Consider the following 24494-nt stretch of genomic DNA (forward strand, 5'->3'; position numbering starts at 1 on the left):
ATTCTCATTATTTTTAATAAAGAATTGTTGAAGGAAAAAAAATGACGTTCATTACTTTCTGGGCAACCTTTGTATAAGAACCTTTATCCCAAATATTTTTATTTTTTTCTGGAGCTTTTAGATTTAGTTGATTATCATCAAATATTTCTGACATTCTAATTACATGAAACGTAAATACTTGTAGTCGAGATAGACGCGCGTTAAATGGTGTAAAAAAGTACAATAAAACTATAATAAACATACACAATTGACCCCTATTGTAATGTCACCGTCAGCAAATAGTATTCAAAAAAGATCTGTAGCCAAGATAGGAGCCATCAAAACACGTAAGCACATAATGAGACTATAAGAAACAAACACAACTGATCCGTATTATAAGGTCACCGGCAGCATACTGTGTGCTGACAGCATCCTAACACTACGGGACAATTGTGTGTGTGTGTTTTTTTTATATAGTGTTATTATGTTTTACATATTTGCCTATCTTGGCTGCAAAACTTTTATGTTCTATTCAGTAGTTTAGAAGGACAGCAGATAAACACATCGAAATCAGCTATAAAACAAAAGAACAATGAGAAATCGAAGAATGATTTATATTCTACAGATTTCAAAATTATTTACTTCAACTTTACAATGTCATCTCTTTTCGTATAGCACAGCAGAGCGATAGTTAAGTTACTATGAGTATAATTGTTGTAGCTTTAGAACAATTTCGTAACGAAAGTCACGTGATGCGATTTCGCTGAATGCGTAAAACATGATGGAGTGCTTACTCTCGCTTGAAAATCTTTGTGTATGTTTATTATAGTTTTATTGTACTTTTTTGCATCATTTGGCGGGGCCTATCTTGGCTACAACTATTTACGTTTCATGTAATTAGAATGTCAGAAATATCTGCAGCAGATTAGTACCTTTCTTTCCGTTTTTTTACTTTATAATGTTGTTCTCTTCAGAAATTTGTCTAATTTTTTCGGTGCGTCTCTCATGTTTTTCGATAACTGTTTGTAGGAATTTACTCCCTTTAAAATTTCGTATGATACTTCGGACATTTTGTGTGATTTATCAATTCTATATGAATGCTACAAGTTGATACTGGTTACTTATTTAGGTTTAGAGCACGAAAACGGAATTACTATTTTTAAAGATTTGTACTGTGTGGTTTGGTTTACAGTACATGTGAAGGTAGTGCATTTTCTGCATTATGTAGACTGTAATTTGATAACAGAAAATTGAATTTATTGGATTTATTATTCAGTTTCTCAATTTGCTGCAGAGCTTGTGTGAAATATCAGTAACACAATAATTATATGTTCCAAATACTTCTTCCCACTGCAGCGGCCCCACACAAAACATAGCGGTATTTGTCTGTTTGTATTTATATGTAACTAAAGTCTTTGTAAAATGTTCTTCAACTGGTTGGCCAGCTCACCTGATCACACTGTCGAACTGTACCTGTTTTACGTTATTCACATTAATTTCTCTTCTCTCCCGTTTTCAGTTACCTCTCTAGTATGTGTCGTGTTACACCGCCCGAGAAAATATGTTTGTGTTGACACACCTTTTATTAGTAAAACAGACGTAAGCCAAAGAACTCTTATGTAATTCACAATACTAACCATTATTTTGTAGATAATATCGCTAAATAAGTTATTTTTCTTATCTATGGAACTATTAGTGTACTTCATCAGAGGTTGGTTAGCGGGTAGCAGAGGAGATTAATAAATTATATAAAGTAAATGCATTTTCTACATGATTTTTTCCTTGCAATTAAATAACACGTAAAAGAATGTAGCTTTACTTTTTTCATGTATACAGTATTGAAGGCATATTATACAAAATTTGTGAACTACGAATGTACTTGAACCATAGTTTCGAATGAATAATTAGCCCATGAAGTTGGTAACATTTTTGTACCTGTTCGAGTTTGAATTTGACAAAACTTGTGAATTAAACACAAAAGGAAATAATTCAGCTCTTTTATATTTCTCTCTCTCTTCCTTTCACAGTTCACGAGGACCAAGTTGCTCCGTCGCTATTTCGAATCCATGTGGTCTGCGTCAGCTGCTCCTGTAAAATAAGAACAATTAATTTTCAGCGGGATTAAATGCCGAAATTGAGAAAAGGCATTTCTCCAGCAGCTAAAGCTCTCGAGCTTTGTGCCTCATGATGCATGTATATAATAAAAACTCTCAGTATTTCGCTGGAGCACCAGCTCACTGTCTTCAGGAAATGAAATTTGTAATATCACTTTAATTTTTGGCAATATTGATTTAATTACACTACATTTAGGCCAACGCTTAACGTTGTAAATGAAATGGTAGGCTAATTCATACGCCCCTAGCTTAATACATACAACTTTGTTGCCCATTCTGAAGAAGGAATATCACATTACCCGTTGTCTTGAGAATACTTGACAAACAGTTCTGGCAAGATTTAGGCGTGAACGCCATCAACTATTACCAAATGTTAGTTAATGGCCGGTTGGGTTATTCACTCGAGTTCTGTAGAAATGATGTAGAACGACTGTGTTTACAGATAATGTGTACATTTTTTTCTGTTCTATAACTGCTTACTTGTCACCAGAATGAGATTTTCACTCTGCAGCGGAGTGTGCGCTGATGTGAAACTTCCTGGCAGATTAAAACTGTGTGCCCGACCGAGACTCGAACTCGGGACCTTTGCCTTTCGCGGGCAAGTGCTCTACCAACTGAGCTACCGAAGCACGACTCACGCCCGGTACTCACAGCTGGAAACATCCCCCAGGCTGTGGCTAAGCCATGTCTCCGCAGTATCCTTTCTTTCAGGAGTGCTAGTTCTGCAAGGTTCGCAGAAGAGCTTCTGTAAAGTTTGGAAGGTAGGAGACGAGGTACTGGCAGAAGTAAAGCTGTGAGTACCGGGCGTGAATCGTGCTTCGGTAGCTCAGTTGGTAGAGCACTTTCCCGCGAAAGGCAAAGGTCCCGAGTTCGAGTCTCGGTCGGGCACACAGTTTTAATCTGCCAGGAAGTTTGCTTACTTGTCATTCACATATTTTTACGTAGGACAATGGTTTAAATGTAATAAAAACGAGTACTATGTTCTTTGGCACTACTCATGTTACAAGTGAAACAAAAATTTAACAACAAAAATGAAAAGAAAGAGTCTTATGAAATTGTTGGCTGGTAGTCCTTGAAGGTGGGTTCAACAGAACAAGCCTAACTGGAAAAAGTTTTCGAGGCGTGTAGTAACTGTGCCTTAAGTGTATGTGACTGTAAACAGTATGTTCATAGTAATGTACCATGTATTTGCTTTTGTGGTCACGAGAGGACGGAGAGGGTGTAATCCAGTATTGCTACGCAGCCTGCCCCTCTCGACCGTCGCGTTCAGCGTCTCCACCCGAGTGATCACCGTCAGCAGTGACACACGCCCTCACCTCACGACACGCTGCGGAGGGGTTTGGGATCTAATCCAAGACGCTGACGTAAAGTCTGGTGATCTGTAACTTAATCCTACCCCGTCTCCACCACGTGCCGACAAAATGCTGGTGGTGAAAGTTTCTTCCGCTACCAGAATCTTGAACGTCTGCCCTCGAGCCGAGCGCCACCTCACATTCGTGCGTTAGCAGCCTCGGCCACGGAGATAGGTTTTCAAATAAACGTAACCATTATTTTTGACCATTGTTTGCAGTGTCTCTTCTAAGTAAGAAGGATCTTTCCAGAAGAAATGATAAGAGATTTGCTTTATTATCTGAAGATTTTGTTGTGATCCTGCAAAATATCAAAGATTTTTGTGACTGTACGTTGATCCCACCGCAAGTGAACCAACCACCTTGCCATCGTAGGGTAGCCTGCTTGCCCCAACGACACAGACAAACGTAGGTTCAACCCCAAAGGAGAGGTATGTATGGAGATGCCAAATGACCTTTCTGTATTGGTGTTGCGAACGGCTGAAAACAAGGCGGAAATCACAGACCCTTTTTCCCCTAAGGACATGCAGCTCAACAGTAGGGCGTAAATATCATGGAATCGTCTTGGGTAAAATATTCCGAAGATAAAATAATTCCCCAGACGGAACTTTGGGTGAGGGCTACCCAGGAGGCCGAGCGAGGCGACACAGTGGTTAGCACACTGGACTTCTTTTCGGGAGGACGACGGTTGAAACCCACGTACGACCATCCTGGTCTAGGTTTACGTGATTTCCCTAATCACTTCAGGTAAATGCTCGAATGGTTCCTTTGAAAGGACACAGCCCGTGACTTCGCTGTTTGACCCCCCTCCCCCCCCAAATCAACCAACCAACCAACCTGTTCAGGAGGATGACGTTATCAGGAAAGCCAAAACCAGCGTTCTACGAGTCGGAGAATGGATTGTTCAATCCCTTAATCAAAAATCCTTCCGCAGTATGAGATGAAACACAACCGTCCCATCTCCTATCAGAATTGTTGAAAGCCACAGAAGCCGGCCGCTGTGGCCGAGCGGTTCTAGGCGCTTCAGTCCGGAACCGCGGTGCCGCTACGGTCGCAGATTCGAATCCTGCCTCGGGCACGAATGTGTGTGGTGTCCTTAGGTTAGTTAAGTTTAAGTAGTTCTAAGTCTAGGGGACTGCTGACCTCAGACGTTAAGTCCCATAGAGCTTAGAGCCATTTGAACCATTTGAAAGCCACAGAAAAAAACGACACGCTATAAAACAAGCTTTAGCTCACATATCTCGAATTGTCCTCAACAGCAACGGTAATTAACCTTCCGAACCGCGTATTAAAATGTTTATTTAAGACTATTCTCTTGTGCTTTCCTTATAAATACCAGCGACTTATATAAATATATTTCTTTGATTCATACGTACGACATAACTTTATGGAGCGAAATTCGCTAAACGTTATCCAAGTCAAAGGTGTAATAACTGTATGTAGAAGTTACACCGAAATCCGCCAGGATCTATAGAGCAGGATACTTCAGTAATAACTACACAAATGTGTGTGTTTTCATTAAAGGCACCAGAATAATGCAGCAGCTCCCACATCACAAACATCACTCTTGAGATGCCATAGAACTTGAAAAACGCACTTCGTATTTGGGAAGTGTTTCCCGAAACGCGTCGAGTGGGCAATAAATAGAGAAAGAATCACAACTGGTAATAGTAAATGTTATTGCGTGACAAACGAAACTGTATAACTCTGTACTTGCAGACGCCTATGTCGCGTAACATGACTTTGCAAATCCTGGTGGCTAAGTTTTCAATTACACTACTGGCCATTAAAATTGCTACACCACGAAGATGACGTTCTACAGACGCGACATTTAACCGACAGGAAGAAGTTGCTGTGAGATGCAAATGATTAGCTTTTCAGAGCATTCACACAATGTTGGCACCGGTGGCGACACCTACAACGTGCTGACATGAGGAAAGTTTCCAACCGATTTCTCATACACAAACAGCAGTTGACCGGCGTTGCCTGGTGAAACGTTGTTCTGATACCTCGTGTAAGGAGGAGAAATGCGTACCATCACGTTTCCGACTTTGATAAAGGTCGGATTGTAGCCTACCGCGATTGCGGTTTATCGTATCGCGACATTGCTGCTCGCGTTGGTCGAGATCCAATGACTGTTAGCCGAATATGGAATCGGTGGGTTCAGGAGGATAATACGGAACGCCGTGCTGGATCCCAACGGCCTCGTATCACTAGCAGCCATCTTATCCGCATGGCTGTAACGGATCGTGCAGCCACGTCTCGATCCCTGAGTCGAAAGATGGGGATGTTTGCAAGACAACAACCAGTTCGACGACGTATGCAGCAGCATGGACTATCAGCTCGGAGACAATGGCTGCGGTTACCCTTGACCATGCATCACAGACAGGAGCGCTTGTGATGGTGTACTCAACGACGAACATGGGGGCACGAATGGCAAAACATCATTTTTTCGGATGAATCCAGGTTCTTTTACAGCGTCATGATGGTCGCATCCGTGTTTGGCGCCATCGCGGTGAATGCACATTGGAAGCGTGTATTCGTCATCGCCATACTGGCGTATCACTTGGCGTGATGGTGTGGGATGCCATTGGTTACACGTTTCAGCAGGATAACGCACGACCGCATGTTGCAGGTCCTGTACGGGCCTTTCTGGATACAGAAAATGTTCGACTGCTGCCCTGGCCAGCACATTGTCCAGATCTTTCACCAATTGAAAAAGTCTGGTCAATGGTGGCCGAGCAACTGGCTCGTCACAATACGCCAGTCACTACTCTTGATGAACTGTGGTATCGTGTTGAAGCTGCACGGGCAGCTGTACCTGTACACGCCATCCAAGCTGTGTTTGACTCAATGCCCAGGCTTATCAATGCCGTTATTACGGCCAGAGGTGGTTGCTCTGGGTACTGATTTCTCAGGATCTATGCACCCAAATTGCGTGAAAATGTAATCACATGTCAATTCTAGTATAATATATTTGTCCAATGAATACCCGTTTATCATCTGCATTTGTTCTTGGTGTAGCAGTTTTAATGGCCAGTAGTGTAGTTTCAAATATGGAGGCACCTTGGCCGGTCTGTGTTGTTTATATAGGTCTTTGGTATCAGCTGTGGTGTAACAAGTAAGCATCTGGCGCCGCAAGTGGTGGACTCACGTGTAGAGCAGGGTGCTCACGGAGTTGGCCGGCAGCGTCAGCAGAGCCTCCCCCAGTGCTGGATCCCGCACGCGCACCGACACCTCCTCAGTCGCCCTGAAACACAGCACCACACCAGTGGCGTAAATGGATGGGACATCCTGCTCCAAGGCCACCTGCACGCCTTCCGACAGCGTCGACCGTGGCAACGGAACTCTCGCCCTACAGACACGGCGTATCTCTGCTAAGAACGGCGGTATTCCCAGACGTTCTAAACACTTTAGATTCAGTACTCCACAGTGACGCCGATAATATGTTCAGATGCTGTATCTTAGCATAGCTGTGACTGAAATCTTGTTGGAAGAGAGAGAGAGAGAGAGAGAGAGAGAGAGAGAGAGAGAGAGAGAGAGAGAGAGAGAGAGAGAGAGAGAGACAAGTGCACGTTTCCTCAGATGGAGAGTCATTCACAAAACGTACGAGAGCTATTCGGCAAGTAATTTCCAATCGGTTGCGAAACGCAAACCACTGTGAAAATTCGATGGACCTTTGCACAGATGTGTTGGCCAGAGTCTCCAGTATGCTTGTAGATCGCGTCACGACGCTGTTTTCAGTTCCTAATGCACAGATAGCAGGCAAAGATGTCTGAGAAATAGCGTCTCCCGCCAAGTACGAGGGCCTGGTGAGAGACTTTGCCTGATGTCTTGCAGCTCACATAGCACAAGTGTCATGCGGCTCCTTCTTCATGACAATTCTCGGCCGCACTCTGCAGGGGCAATGAAGATGCTCCTGCAGCGTTTTCAGTGTGAAGTGTTTGGGCACCCACAATACAGCCCATAACTGGATGACAGCTTCATCACTGCTTACATGAACCGCTGGCTTTGAAGACATTTAGACCAACGTAGAGTATTGGCGGAATATACAAGTGGCTATCTTTTATGACGACAGAATTGGTATTGGAAAGTTAGCACAACGCTACGAAAAATGTCTAAGTCGGAGCAGCGACTATGAAGAGAGTAGCTAGAAGTTCTAGCTGAATGTTGCAGATAAAATATTTTTTTGTTTTCATAGCGTTTTCCATTTCGCTACCGATCGGACTTACTTTTCGAATAGCCCTCGTAATTTCTTTTATACCCATAAAAACGTAACAGAGCAGTTTTCGTGTAACATAAAGTGACTAAGCAGCTTGGTTTCAATGTATTCTTAATCGTCGCCTTCTCCATTTAACAGGGCAACCCGTATTAAGGTTATCTGAATCATGTTTAGTGACATTTCCAGGTACAGGTGTGGACTCTGACCACAATTTATTGGTTTAAAACTAAAGAAATCGCAAAAAGGAATTTAAGGAGCTGGAACCTGGATAAGTTGAAAGAAACAGATGTTGCTACGAGAGCATTGGGCAGCGATTGACTAGAACACGGGATAGGGTTACGATAGAAGACGGATGGGTTGCTTTGAGGAAATAGTGAAGCCAACAGAGAACCAAATTGGTAAAAAGGCAAGACTAGTAGAAATTATTGGATAACACCGGAGATATTGACTTTAGCTGATGAAAGGAGAAAATACAACAATGCAGAAAATGAAGCAGGCAAAAGGGGACATGAAAGTTAAATAATGAGATTCACAGGAGATGCGAAACGCCTGAGCAGGAATGAGTAGAGGATAAATGTAAGCATTTAGAAGCTTATTTCATTGTGGGAAAGATAGATACCGCCTACGGAAAATTAAAGAGAAAAGAAAAGCAGCTGTATACATACAGCATGATCATAATTAAACTTCCAAACCGCTGTAGACATAACACTGGTCACAGTGACATCAAATTCCAACGGGATGTTATCAGAGAAGGGGGGAAAACGTATGGAAGAAGAAAAAGTAAATAGTTACAAAATGTAACAATAGATGGCGCTGTAAGCATCATAATTTAACAGTGGTCGACTGCAAATGACGAATGAATCATACAACAATGCCTAAGATGTACGTTTGACCTTAAACAAACTGTATTATTCAGTGTGCATGGGTGTACAGGTGTGATACTGTGAATTACGTAAACCCATCCACCACGTCATATCACATCGGATGGGAAAAATCAGTTTTTAATTGTCATGAGGCCAAAAACTGCATAAAAAGCATCACTCTCATCGGTTTTAATTGCCCTGACGTCAAAAACCAGATGAAAAGCATCAATCAAAATCAAATTGGATTATTAATTTCCGTGTGACTGGCGCGTAACATGTCCAGTATGCCGTCCACCGTTTTATGCAACAAGTTGAAATGGAGAAACAGCATGTCCCACAACTGATCGAAGCGTTCGCGGGGTCACGTTCAGTATGTGTTGCGCAGTGAGCGCCTTCAATGCAGCTACGTTTGCAATCGGAACACTTGAAACACGTATGTAACGCAGCAGCGATGGCGAGGCATTGTAGCATCTGTGACCAGAGAGTGTTGACCGCGCGAGTGTTGCGAGCGGTTCTCAGCAGTAGTAGTCTTTGCGAGTTAGTTGTCGCTATGCAGAGTAGCAGTCAGTCAGTCGTTGCGAGTCTGTAGCTCTGTCTAGTTGAGAGCAGTACTCAGTTTGTAGTCGTCATGCAAAGCGGTCGGTCAGTAGTAGCAGCCCAGTGCGGTTGTGTGATGTAGGCGGTCGGCAACAATGGTCAAGATGAGGAATAAGGTATACTGTTAATTAATATAATCATTAGATAATGAAAAATTTTATTTATTGTAATTATTCTCCAACAAGTCTCCCAATAATAATTTTTTATTTCAAAAGCATTTTCTCAAAAGTTTAATTTTTTTTGAACTAAAGATCTCGTTGCACTTCCCATTTCATTCCACTTCTTTTTGAAGAAAAATTTCACTAGAATTACAAAAAAAAGGAGAATATTATTATTTGCAATGCAGTTCCTCCAAGTGGTGCGCAACAACAAGAGCAGATATGTGACATCCATTTATTCCGAGGTAAGACTTTAATTCTGATTGTTTTACACAGGGCCAAAGACCGATATTTCGGTTTAATTGTATTTTCTTGTCACTGAACGGACTTTAAATTTTTTGAAGGATTTATAATTGAGTCAGATTGCGAATTTCACATTTGTTGCCATTGTCAGTACATTTGATTGTAGGCAGGTTACGCATAGAGCCATGTCCATCAGCATTTCTAATTAGTATCGTTATTTTCTTTTAAAATTTTTGTGGGGAGGTTACACTTGGCTCCCATTTCTATTAAGTATTGCTCTATTTTCTTAAAAAAAAAAATTGCGGTGGGGAGGTTACACTTGGCGACACCCAGTCCAGGATCGTATTTCGTTGAGAGTCTTTTGAGCGACAGTCAGATATCTGCTCTTATTTGCTTAGATAATTAGGATTTGGCGCAACGCTTTTAATAATATTGTGACTTTCTTTCTACAGGTCAACGGCAATTTGCTGCTTTGTTGTATTTGTGTGTTGCTTTTGCATTGTGCTTATTTGCTTTGTGAAAAATTTTGACTATTGTAAAAATGCCGCGAAAGACTGTGAATAGTGTATCGCGAAGTATTGTGAATGAAATTACCGACTTAAACAACGTGACCGATAGTAATTGTGATACGCAACGTAATGATGACAATCCTGCGTTCACTAACAATCAGTGCATTCCAACCACTAATGATGACTTTCACCTTAATGATGAACAAACGAACTCAATTGTCTCGTCTGTTAACTTGACGACAATTGATGACGCGGAGCGCTCTATTATAATGAGCGCTGCAGAGCTTAACACACCCGATTTGGAAAACCCAAGTAACGAACAGACAAATTTGTCTAATGAAAATGAAGAGGATACACAAGGTACGACAGATTTATTTAATTCCGAAACAATGACTGATAGTATACATTTGACTGGCAAACCTTTTTCTACAATACAGAATAACCAAATGGTTACAGTAAACGAGACAATTCCAGATCCACCACTAAACAGCGCAGAGAATATAAACGCTAATTTTGACTTGGTACGAATTATGACAAGTTTGATACAACAGCAAAGTGAGAAAATAAACAACAATTTCAAACAACAATTTAGTGAACAGGATAAAAAATTTAATAAAATTAACGAAAAACTTGACAATAATGACAAAAAACAAGACAAACTTAGTGAACAAATTAGAGACGTTGCCGCGCAGTGCCATGACACTAAGGAACAGTTGCGCGCGGAAATTGAGGCTTGTTCACAAAAAAATAGCGAAGAAATTAAATCTGTTGCGAAGGAATTAAGAGAAATGCAAACAGTCGCAACAGAGACACTCAGAGACGAAATTAGCGGAGTCGCTAAACAGTGCTCTGAAAAAGCTACACAATTACGGAATGAGTTTAAAGCAATGACGGTAGAACTTTCGCGCACAATGGACGCAAAGATAGACGCGAAATTCGAACAGCAGAACACTCAGATTAACGAGCGCTTTAGTCAGCACATACAGAACAGTGATACGCGTTTCCGCAGATTTATTCAAGATCAAAACAAAGTAAAACGACAAGTCATGGAAACAATCACTGCACAGAGACAAGAGGACAAACGTAAAATATTCGCGAAAGCGAAGACGTATGTAGACAATAATATTACTACAGTGTCCGACAAAATTAATACCATAGAACAATTGAACGCGGAATTACGGGATGAAATTTCTGATCTTAAAGCAAAAACGGATACACACACAGTAAATATTCAAACAGTGACAGATAGATTCGAACAACTAGATCTAACACAGGATTGCGATGTCATCAAAGCTGATGTTAAAAAACTGAGCGAAACTACGCGCAAGTTGCAAAAACAGATTAATGCGTCTGATTCTAAAACCGATGATCAGGTTAAAATACTGACTGAAAAATGTGATGAATTGGCCAGTCGTATTGATGTTATCGAAAATACTAATGACAATAAATCAGACGATACTGCACCGGTTTCTTTTATCCAAACACCTGAATTTCAAAATTTACAGCTGACAATTAATGAAATTGATTCATCTAACAACACGTTACGTCGGAAGTTATCAAATTTACAACAAGAAGTAACAGAGAAGAAAAACATTTCAGTTAATAACATACCACAACAGACGCCACTTTATGAACATGTGTCAGAGTCACGCAGCGTGTATAATGTGAGCAATTTACAGCAACTACGCGACTTAAAATCCGAAAAGCTACGCGACTTAAAATCTGAAAAGCTACGCAACTTGAAATCCGAAATGACACAGACGAACAGATTCACACACAAACCTGAACGTGTTATCAAACTGAGTGACGAGAACGTAGATTTCGAGCAATTTGCATTTGTAAGCAAATGTAAAGAATTTAATAATGACAGAACACAGATACACGATTTGCACTGTATACGACAATTTATCTTTGTACATTCACCGCTATTATCGGTAATGGAGAAACTAGCTTTGAACCAGATGCGACAATTTATTTTTGTATTTACAACAGCATTGCCTGTAATGAAGAAATTTGAATTAGCACGAATACAACAATTTGCCTTTGAAATTTTACCGCTATTGCCTGTAACACAAAAGCTAAAATTTATTTGCAGTGCGTAAATGACCTCAGGGGATTCATTACGCTTTAATGAATATGTGCCGTAGCGAGCATAGGGCCCCGAGCTGTAGTAGTGCTGTTTCATCTTTAGTTTTCTGCACTGCTGCCTTCTCTTCTACTATCCTTTATATCTATCCAAACTGCTCTTTAACTATTGCTCTTTGTAGTATTAAGAAACATGTAATGAATATCCGATGTGACAAACTTTTACCGAATGTGACAATTTTCAGTAGGCACTCCCGTAATGACAACTACCGCCGTAATTTTAATTACAGATAAAATCGTAATCATCAGTATGTGTAAAAGTAAAATTAACAGCAAACGCATTTTTTGGTAACAATAGATGTTTTTCACCACAATAGCATGAAAGTCAACCGCTTAGCATACGTAACCAACAATGCAGTCTACAAGGTCAACCAAACTTTAATGTTTCGCCGCGTGCACGTATAGTCCCAGCCCCAACAAATAGTAACGCATGGCAGCAAAGAAATAACTACGTACAGACAACACACTATTTCAACTCGCATCGCTATGCGCCGTATAGAAATTACTATCATGACAGACGTAAAAATGATGAGCACAATTTTCAGCGCACATTTAATAACAGTCGATCTTTTCAGCAGCAAGAACATTAGCAACAACACATTATCATGAATGAAACAGACAATAGGTGTCATCCATAGCGTAACACGTCAGTAAGAAATAACAGAACAGTTCATATAGTGGATATGCCACAACATTCTCCCGTAAATAATAACACGTACGATAGATTTTAACCAGATACAGCACAGATTGCATATTACAGTAACGCAAACATTACTTTTGACACGCAGAATTTTGTTCACGAGAATGTTATTTGAAACATGCTTTGTTGAATGCTCCACTTTTATCGCACCCAGATCTTACCAGAAATTTTTCCATTGCTACCGACAGTTCCAACACCGCTTTAGGCGTACACATTTTCCAGGAAATAGAAGAAGATGGTTCTACAGTAATTAAAAACATCGCATTTGCAAGTCGCATTTTGTCACCTGCTGAACGAAATTATTCCGTCACAGAACTTGAAACATTATGTGTTGTATGGGCTTTCACGAGATTTAGGCACTTTCTTTACGGCAGACATACCACCGTCTACACAGACCATAGAGCGATACAATTTTTACTTTCAGCTAAATTTACTCACGACAGATTAAGCAGATGGAAACTATATTTACAGGAATTTAATTTTACAATAGTTCACATTCCCGGTACGCAAAATGTTATAGCAGACGCACTATCGCGTTCTCTCAGTAACAATCAGCAAGACGTAGCAACCAACTTCTGCAAAGCAAATTTCAGTGTCATGTACATTCAGCAGGTTGCATTTGAAAATTTTATTTCATCGTCATTACAGGACATAGCACAAGAACAAAATAAGGACAATGTGTGGAAAGAAATTAAACACCTTTGGCAAGATAGGAAAAATGTTACGATTAGGAACCACTACACTGTACGCAATGACATTCTGTTTCGCCGCTCTCATCCTGACAGCAACAATTGGTTATTATGCATTCCTGACGAACTGGTTAACAAACTAATTTGGTACACTCATTTAAGTTACGCACATTACGGAGCACGAAAATGTTTTCTTATACTGAGACAGAACTGTTATTTTACCAACATGGAAAAACGTATACGACGAGTTTTAGCGTCTTGTAAAATTTGCCAGAAAGCTAAATCAGACACCACTTCACATATTCCTCCTTTATATCCCATTATACCTGTGAAATTAAGACACATGGCCGCAGTAGATATTTTTGGTCCGATTCCGAGAACTAACAGAGGTTTTTGCTACATTTTTGTCGCTGTTGAGCTCACTTCAAAATTTGTTACTTTCACTCCGTTACGCAAAGCTACTGCTAAAACTGTTTCGAAAGCATTTGTAAAACATTTTCTATTTCATGTAGGGCATGTAATGAAAGTAATTTCTGATAATGGATCTCAATTTCGTAGTAGTGTATGGACACGCATGTTACGAGCTAGAAACATTTCTCCGATCTATATATCCAAGTACCACGCTTCTTCGAACCCTTGTGAAAGATTAATGAAGGAAATTGGTAAGCTGTGCAGAATATACTGCCACAAAAGACATATTGATTGGGATACACACATACTCTCATTCCAAGATGTAATTAATTCCATTCCAAATGAATCCACTATGCTATCTCCGACTGTTATACTGAAAAACGTTGAACCACCGAACAAAATTAAAGAATTAATAGAATTCCCCAAAAATCGTCGCCTACGACACCACGAAATAATTGACATTGCGCTGAACAACATCAAACGTGCCGCAGAGCGCCGGAGAAGACAGCAAAAACAGGTTTGTACACGCCGCGACTTTCACGTTGGACAGAAGATATTAGTACGTACACACTATTTATCCAGCAAATTAAAAGGTAAGTGCAGTAAATTTGAACTTCTATACGCAGGTCCGTATCGGATTCGCAGCATCCCTCACCCCAATGTTGTACACGTCGAAACTTTGAGAACCAGAAAATCGAAAGGCAATCACCATATCTCAAACATTAAACCGTTTATTGAGTGAAACCACTGTATGATTCAACACACTATGATGCCATTTACTAATGCAATTAATTCACCTGACTAATTATTGATGATTATCGTATTTTTTTCTTGGCAAGTGCCCGGCAAGGTAAGGTTAGCAGGTCGCTCTTCTTGTCGTTACACATCAGACCGTGCATATTTTTGCAGATGAATTTACACATTTACGACTATTTCTGCAATTATATTTATGTGACTACTTATTGATGATTATCGTATTTTTTTTCTTGGCAAGTGCCCGGCAAGGTAAGGTTAGCAGGTCGCTTTTCTTGTCGTTACACATCAGACCGTGCACATTTTCCATTTTTTTGTGTATATGACTGTACTCCAGTTTTGTTTGTATGCACTATGAAATAGTTAAGATATAACACACACCAGTCGACTTTGACATTTTTTTTTTTTGCCTTATGACATCTCAACATCGTGACTGTTTCACATTTTTTTTGCTACTGCATTGTATTATTCTGTGTACATTTTTTCGCATCCGAACACTGTCAATGTCTTGGACATATTACGTTTTCTGTCATGTTATGCTGTATGGTTAATTGTGTCACCATAAACCAGTCATTATTTAGTGGGTATAGGATTTAAATGCAAGACATTAATCTTTGTTCATCAATTTCAGAAAGGAATGATGATTCTAAGAAATAAATTTAACATAAATGGGAATTTCACCTACGGAATAAACGAAAGGAGATGCAATAACTTTATGAGGAAGAGTAAAGGGATCAGGATTAACAAGCATTAACAAGACTATACTATACTCATCACAGAATAGCAGTCTTAACTAATTTTTTCTTTCAGAATACAAGGTGATTGATGCAGGCTGTCAGAGAGAACTACACATCTTAGTTTTAGTGATGAAATATGCTAGAGATAAGGAATAGTTATGTAATGAGTAATGAAGTGATTTTTTGCAGATGATAATGAATACTGATGAATAATGATGAAGGATATGGTATTATGAATAATGAAGTTTTTCTTTACAGGTGATGATGATAATGAAGTTATGATGATATGGATAATGGAGTTTTTTTCTTTACAGATGAGGATAATGTTGAAGTAATGTATTTATGCTACGTAGTTATTTAAGTATTTGTTGCAGTTTGCTTTGACAGCAGGTGTTACATTGCATAGTAGGATGACGGAAAGTTTTGGAAAGGACAGCTATGGAACACATTTTATACACATTTCACTACTTGTTAATTCGAATTTCACTACTTTTCAGCATAGTGTGCGTTTCTTCTTTCAGGTCAATAATCCGTTTTTGAATTTTTTCCAGGAGAAGTTTTTCATGACACTTACTAAACCTGTTACTTATTATACCTGTTCTAGTACTTGCATTTTTATATTTTGTACCCATTTGTGTTTATCATTTATAAATGTGATCACATGTACTGCCTTGTTACATAATCTTGCTACAGCTGACTCATGACGAATGACGTTACCTATCCTCATTTGCAGCAATAGGTCAAAAGCAAAAAGTATTATGCCTCAGCAATTAATTATCGATCCCAACGCAATGCATTGCTACCAAAAAAATGTATTACCAGTCCCACATAATGTCACTAGTTTATGATAATTCTGAATAATACTGATCAACTCTGAATAGCATGTCACTCGAGTAATGACCTCTTAATGAGACTATATTCAAAATAATGCTTTGTCACTAGCTAATAACTGCCACTGTTTATTGTAATGCCTGTGATTACTAATGATTTGACTGTAATTAACTGATTTTTAATAATGACTTCGTAATAATCTGAATAATACTGAATGATGATTTTATTCAATACTTGCTGGCCACTGAGTGCCAATAATTAATGTCACTCCACGAATTGTTATTAATTATGCCATTGATTAGCTCTTGTTTCCAATGTTGATACTTTGTTGTTGGAAATGAATGTGACTGTTTCATAATGCTTTGTAATTAGGAAAAGACTAATGATTCTTAATAGATTGGAATGACACATAATTAATTAACTATGGTACTGTTTAATAATGCTTTGTAATTAATTAAGGCTAATAATTCTTAGTATATTGAAATGACAAATGATTAATTAATTAACTGTAATTAGACAAATGATTAATTAACGACAAATAATTAATTAACTGTAATTAGACAAATGATTAATTAACGACAAATGATTAATTAACTGTAATTATACAAATGATTAATTAACTGTAATTAGACAAATGATTAATTAACGACAAATGATTAATTAACTGTAATTAGACAAATGATTAATTAACGACAAATGATTAATTAACTGTAATTATACAAATGATTAATTAACTGTAATTAGACAAATGATTAATTAAAGACAAATGATTAATTAACTGTAATTAGGAGAAGGTTAATGATTCTTGATTATACTCTGTAACTGAAAAGAATGCGATTATTTCATATTGCTTTGTAACCAGGAAAAGAAGGCTACTGATTCTGTGTAAAACAATTAATGAACATTTTTCTGTAATACTACATACTTGGTACAGAAATGTTCAATAACTAGGCTATGAATGCCACGAACTATCAATGAAGACTGTAATTGTCAATATTATGTGACTTGATGTCCTTCACCTCATAAGCTGACTACCCTGAATTACTGCAATGTCCATTTGTCCTGTTTATCCCAGTGATCATGGAGCACTATATTTGGTTTTGCACTAATTCTACGTTGGTGTGCCTTGTAAGAGTGTGGTGTTGACACGACATGCTGTCCACCACCATGAGCGATGAGGACATTATTATGGTCCCACTGTTTGGTGTACCTAATGTACTGCCAAAATGAAAACATGGAACATTACTACGACAGTTCAGTGTCTTGGCTACACTGATAAATTCTGATGGGAAAAGAACTTCAAGTTGTGTCACTTGGTGTTGTACTACTGTGGAAAGATATGGACTTTCAGAGCAGCTGTGTGCAATCTAAAGTGCTACAACCATGATGCAATCCTTCCCTTTCCTATCCTGATTCTTGTCACATAAAGAAAAAAATTTTTTTTGGTAACATCATTTATGTTCATAGGTTATACATTTTTCGATTCGCTAAACTCCAGTGTGAGTACACTTATGTCACTGGTCGACATGATGTTTGCCATTATGTTTATTTGTTGTGAAAATACTAAAGACATTTTTCAGTGCATGTGCACTTTGGACATGAATTTTTTTTTGCCATTATGTTTATTTGTTGTGAAAATGCTAAAGACATTTTTCAGTGCATGTACACTTGTCAACATAATATTTTTTGCCAGTCTGTTTATTTGTTCTGAATATGCTAAAGAATTTTTTCAGTGCCTGTGCACTTTGTTATCTGTCAAATAATTTGTATATACTTTTCTGATTTGCTACTATGTTTTGTACTCACATTTTGTCTTTGTCTGATATATTTTGTACTTAGTGCGTGTGCACAACATTTACTTTATGTACTACATCTAATTATTCTTGCCAGTCTGTTTATTTGTTCTGCATATGCTAAAGAATTTTTTCAGTGCCTGTGCACTTTATCTGTCAAATAATTTGTATATACTTTTCTGATTTGCTACTATGTTTCGTACTCACATTTTGTCTTTGTCTGATATATTTTGTACTTAGTGCGTGTGCACAACATTTACTTTATGTACTACATCTAATTATTCTTGCCAGTCTGTTTATTTGTTCTGCATATGCTAAAGAATTTTTTCAGTGCCTGTGCACTTTATCTGTCAAAAAGTTTGTATATACTTTTTTCTGATTTGCTACTATGTTTAGTATTCACATTTTGTCCTTGTCTGATATATTTTGTACTTAGTGCGTGTGCACAACATTTAAATATTCTGTAAGTTGTAGGATTTTGTTAATTAAAGAAAAATTTTGCCGCGCTTGGCAAGTCCAAATGACTCACCATCGCTGCCAAATTTTTGCCCCCCGAGTGGAGGGTTATGAAACACGTATGTAACGCAGCAGCGATGGCGAGGCATTGTAGCATCTGTGACCAGAGAGTATGCGCTTGACCGCGCGAGTGTTGCGAGCGGTTCTCAGCAGTAGTAGTCTTTGCGAGTTAGTTGTCGCTATGCAGAGTAGCAGTCAGTCAGTCGTTGCGAGTCTGTAGCTCTGTCTAGTTGAGAGCAGTACTCAGTTTGTAGTCGTCATGCAAAGCGGTCGGTCAGTAGTAGCAGCCCAGTGCGGTTGTGTGATGTAGGCGGTCGGCAACAATGGTCAAGATGAGGAATAAGGTATACTGTTAATTAATATAATCATTAGATAATGAAAAATTTTATTTATTGTAATTATTCTCCAACAAGTCTCCCAATAATAATTTTTTATTTCAAAAGCATTTTCTCAAAAGTTTAATTTTTTTTGAACTAAAGATCTCGTTGCACTTCCCATTTCATTCCACTTCTTTTTGAAGAAAAATTTCACTAGAATTACATAAAAAAGGAGAATATTATTGAAACTTCCTGGCAGATTAAAACTGTGTGCCCGACCGAGACTCGAACTCGGGACCTTTGCCTTTCGCGGGCAAGTGCTCTACCAACTGAGCTACCGAAGCACGACTCACGCCCGGTACTCACAGCTTTACTTCTGCCAGTACCTCGTCTCCTACCTTCCTGCCAGGAAGTTTCATATCAGCGCACACTCCGCTGCAGAGTGAAAATCTCATTCTGGAAACATCCCCCAGGCTGTGGCTAAGCCATGTCTCCGCAATATCCTTTCTTTCAGGAGTGCTAGTTCTGCAAGGTTCGCAGGAGAGCTTCTGTAAAGTTTGGAAGGTAGGAGACGAGGTACTGGCAGAAGTAAAGCTGTGAGTACCGGGCGTGAGTCGTGCTTCGGTAGCTCAGTTGGTAGAGCACTTGCCCGCGAAAGGCAAAGGTCCCGAGTTCGAGTCTCGGTCGGGCACACAGTTTTAATCTGCCAGGAAGTTTCATATCAGCGCACACTCCGCTGCAGAGTGAAAATCTCATTCTGGAAACATCCCCCAGGCTGTGGCTAAGCCATGTCTCCGCAATATCCTTTCTTTCAGGAGTGCTAGTTCTGCAAGGTTCGCAGGAGAGCTTCTGTAAAGTTTGGAAGGTAGGAGACGAGGTACTGGCAGAAGTAAAGCTGTGAGTACCGGGCGTGAGTCGTGCTTCGGTAGCTCAGTTGGTAGAGCACTTGCCCGCGAAAGGCAAAGGTCCCGAGTTCGAGTCTCGGTCGGGCACACAGTTTTAATCTGCCAGGAAGTTTCATATCAGCGCACACTCCGCTGCAGAGTGAAAATCTCATTCTGGAAACATCCCCCAGGCTGTGGCTAAGCCATGTCTCCGCAATATCCTTTCTTTCAGGAGTGCTAGTTCTGCAAGGTTCGCAGGAGAGCTTCTGTAAAGTTTGGAAGGTAGGAGACGAGGTACTGGCAGAAGTAAAGCTGTGAGTACCGGGCGTGAGTCGTGCTTCGGTAGCTCAGTTGGTAGAGCACTTGCCCGCGAAAGGCAAAGGTCCCGAGTTCGAGTCTCGGTCGGGCACACAGTTTTAATCTGCCAGGAAGTTTCATATCAGCGCACACTCCGCTGCAGAGTGAAAATCTCATTCTGGAAACATCCCCCAGGCTGTGGCTAAGCCATGTCTCCGCAATATCCTTTCTTTCAGGAGTGCTAGTTCTGCAAGGTTCGCAGGAGAGCTTCTGTAAAGTTTGGAAGGTAGGAGACGAGGTACTGGCAGAAGTAAAGCTGTGAGTACCGGGCGTGAGTCGTGCTTCGGTAGCTCAGTTGGTAGAGCACTTGCCCGCGAAAGGCAAAGGTCCCGAGTTCGAGTCTCGGTCGGGCACACAGTTTTAATCTGCCAGGAAGTTTCATATCAGCGCACACTCCGCTGCAGAGTGAAAATCTCATTCTGGAGAATATTATTATTTGCAATGCAGTTCCTCCAAGTGGTGCGCAACAACAAGAGCAGATATGTGACATCCATTTATTCCGAGGTAAGACTTTAATTCTGATTGTTTTACACAGGGCCAAAGACCGATATTTCGGTTTAATTGTATTTTCTTGTCACTGAACGGACTTTAAATTTTTTGAAGGATTTATAATTGAGTCAGATTGCGAATTTCACATTTGTTGCCATTGTCAGTACATTTGATTGTAGGCAGGTTACGCATAGAGCCATGTCCATCAGCATTTCTAATTAGTATCGTTATTTTCTTTTAAAATTTTTGTGGGGAGGTTACACTTGGCTCCCATTTCTATTAAGTATTGCTCTATTTTCTTAAAAAAAAAAAATTGCGGTGGGGAGGTTACACACTGAACACAACATCTTTCAGATAGCTCCACAGCCAGAAGTCAGGCGACGGGGACGGCCAGGCTGTAGGGAAATGGCGGCTGATAATTCTAGCATTTCCGAAACGGCTCTTCAGCAGCTGCTTAACTGGATTTGCAATGTGCGGAGGTGCGCCTTCTTGCATAAAAATGATCCCATCAACACTTCCATGCTGCTGGAGAGCTGGAATGACGTGGATGCGCAAAAGACACTCATAGAGCTTACCAGTGACGGTACAGGTAACAGGACCGGAAGCACCTGTCTCTTCGAAAAATTATGGCCTATGATAAATTATGACATAAACCCTTTTCAGGATGAAGTGGTACTGGTTGATATGCGTGTGGATTTTCCGTTTCCCATATTCGACAACTCTGTGTAGTGACATATCCTGTCAGACGGAAGTGGGCTTCGTCTGCACAAAAAATCTTCCACGGCCAGTCATTGTCCAGTTCCATGTGAGCAAGAAATCATAAAACAAAGGTCTCCCTTGCTGGCAGGTCAACAGGAAGCATCTCGTGCACATGGGTAATTTTGAATCGATAGCAAAGAAGGATATTTCGTAGGATTTTATGCACCATGCTCACGGGTATGTCCATTGTTCAGGCAATCCTCCGAGCACTATACGTTTGCACACCCCCATTCCTCTATTGCTGTGACCACTGCTTCCACTGACGTCGAATCAATTCGTTTCCTCCCTCTAGCAGGTTGCACACCAAAAGAACCCGTCTTTCCGAATTTACGAATTATTTTCTTCATACCCACGATAGTCATTGGACCAACGCCTTTTTTCAAACCCTTCAGTGCCCGGAACTTCTATAGAGTGACGTGTGCAAAGTCATCATTCTTGTAATACAGCTTTACAAGCAGAGCGCGATCCTGCATTGAGACAGTCATGGCGAACGTCGCAGACGCGAAAGGAGGAAAAGCCATGTACCCGGCGTGTTTATACCAACTTCAGTGGGTCGTGCGCATGGTAGGTGTTTTCATTTACGTATTCTGACACATACAGCACCGTCTATTGATCAATTTTTCTTCTTCTATACGTTTTCCCCCTTATCCGATAATATTCCGTTGAAATTTGACATCATTCTGACCAGTGGTGTTGTTGTACTGCGTTTTGAAAGTTCATCTTTAGAATCAGATGGAAAACCAGTCCCAGGGAAAGAATGGAAATCTGAAAGGTGAAAGGAGTAAATAGAGGGTCTATATAAGGGAAATGAACTTGCAGGCAATGTTCTAGAAATGGAAGAGTGCGTAGATGAAGAGAAAGGTGAGAGACACGATACTGCGAGAAGAATTCTATAGAGCACTGAAAGACCTAAATCGAAACAAGGCCCAAGCAGTGATTGAGAATGGATTGATACTGGTTTGTAGCCCAGCCCCGATGTTATTCATTCTGTATACTGAGCAAGCAGTAAAGGAACCCAAAGAAAAATTAGGAGAAGGAATTAAAGTTCAGGGAGAAGAAATAAAAAATTTGAGATCTGCCGATGACACTAATTCTGTCAAGACGGCAAAAGACTTGGAAGAGTAGTTGAACAGAATGGATAGTGTCTTGAAAGGTGAATATAAGATGGACATCAAAAAAAGCAAAACAAGGATAATGGAATGTAGTCGAATTGATTCAGGGCATGGTCAGGGAGATTAGGAAACGAGACGCTTAAAGTAGTAGAGGAGTTTTGCTATTTGCGCTGTTAAATAACTGATGATGGCCGAAGTAAAGAGGGTATAAAATATTGACTGGCAATGGAAAGAAAAGCATTTCTGAAGAAGAGATTTGTTACCACCGAATAGAGATTTGAGTGAGTGGAAGTCTTTTCTGGAAGTATATGTATGCAGTGTAGCCATGTGTGGAAGTGAAATATGGACGATGAACAGTTTAGACAAAAAGGTAATAGAGGCGTTGGAAACATGCTGCTACATAAGAATGTTGAAGATTAGTTGGGTAGATCACATAACGAGCGAGGAGGAACTGAGCTGAATTGGTGAGCAAAGAACTTTGTGACGCAATCTGATTAAGAGAAGGGATCAGTTGATACGACACACACTGGGACATCAAGGAATCACCAATTTAGCATTGGAGGGAAGTATGGGGGGTAAAAGCTGTACAGAGAGACCAAGAGATGGATACAGTAAGTAGATTCAGAAGGATGTAAGTCGCAGTAGTTATTCGAGACAAAGAGGCTTGCACAGGATAGAGTAGCATGGAGAGCTACATCAAACAGTGTTTTGACTGAGTACCACAACAGCACATTATTCACCCATCATGCTGTCCCGGCCCCCAATCTAGGATTATTGACCATTTCAGCTCTAAATGCTGTAATTATCCTACTGAAAGCTCTACTTGTACACTACTGGCCATTAAAATTGCTACACCAAGAACAAATGCAGATGATAAACGGGTATTCAGTGGACAAATATATTATACTAGAACTGACACGTGATTACATTTTCACGGTTTTTGGGTGCATAGATCCTGAGAAATCAGTACCCAGAACAACCACCTCTGGCCGTAATAACGGCCTTGATACGCCTGGGTATTGAGTCAAACAGAGCTTGGATGGCGTGTACAGGTACAGTAGCCCATACAGCTTCAACACGATGCCACAGTTCATCAAGAGTAGTGACTGGCGCATTGTCTTCCTGAACCCACAGATTCCACACTCTGCTAACAGTCACTGGATCTCGACCAATGCGAGCAGCAATGTCGCGATACGATAAACCGCAATCGCGACAGGTTATAATCCGACCTTTATCAATGTCGGAAACGTGATGGTACGCATTTCTCCTCCTTACACGAGGCGTCACAACAACGTTTCACTAGGCAACGCCGGTCAACTGCTGTTTGTGTATGAGAAATCGGTTGGAAACTTTCCTCGTGACAGCCCGTTGTAAGTGTCGCCACCGGCGCCAAACTTGTGTGAACGCCCCGAAAAACTATTCATTTGCATATCACACTGTCCGTTAAATTTCGCGTCTGTAGCACATCATCTTAGCGGTGCAGCAATTTTAATGGCCAGTGGTGTAAAATGAAAGAAGGGCAAAGTGGACCCAAAATTGTTTACTGCAACGTGTCTATAAGAATAGCCTGTCGCCATGCATTGTCGGCGATTATTACCTTACGCAGCACTAGCAGCCAGTCACTGAAGTACGGCCAGACCAACTTTAATATTCCGAAGTATACCAAGATTAGCCAGGGTAGTAGTTTCATTTTGTGAATAATTACTAACTTTACGTCAACGCTGTGTTGAAAGTGCTTAACCCGGTACGCTTACCAAGTAGAGTCCTATCCTGTGATTATTAACTAAAACCCAGTGTCACTGTTGACAATAAAAAGACTAAAATTGCAGAGCTGATTTAATTTTGATAATTTGTTTAAAAATGAAAGTAATAAAACTTAAAAAATAATTGAGACTGGTAGATATAAATAATGGGCTTTGCTGCTCAGCGAAATCTTCACTTAAAAACAGTTATTAACATCCAATGGT

At 40.1% G+C, this 24494-nt stretch overlaps 1 protein-coding gene across 1 annotated transcript in view; it reads right to left on the reverse strand.

Moving 5' to 3' along the window:
* Positions 1–1729: 1729 nt before the first annotated feature.
* LOC124622469 (lysosomal acid glucosylceramidase-like) overlaps positions 1730–24494 on the reverse strand; it is a 187523-nt gene continuing 164758 nt past the window's right edge. The window contains exons 10-11 of the mRNA XM_047148179.1: positions 6597–6692; positions 1730–2067 (exon numbers count right to left, since the gene is read on the reverse strand). Coding sequence (XP_047004135.1) covers positions 2058–2067; positions 6597–6692 — 106 coding nt within the window. The 3' untranslated portion in view covers positions 1730–2057. The remainder of the gene's footprint in view (positions 2068–6596; positions 6693–24494) is intronic.

The sequence above is a fragment of the Schistocerca americana genome, chromosome 1 (assembly GCF_021461395.2).
Source record: "Schistocerca americana isolate TAMUIC-IGC-003095 chromosome 1, iqSchAmer2.1, whole genome shotgun sequence".
NCBI lineage: Eukaryota > Metazoa > Arthropoda > Insecta > Orthoptera > Acrididae > Schistocerca > Schistocerca americana.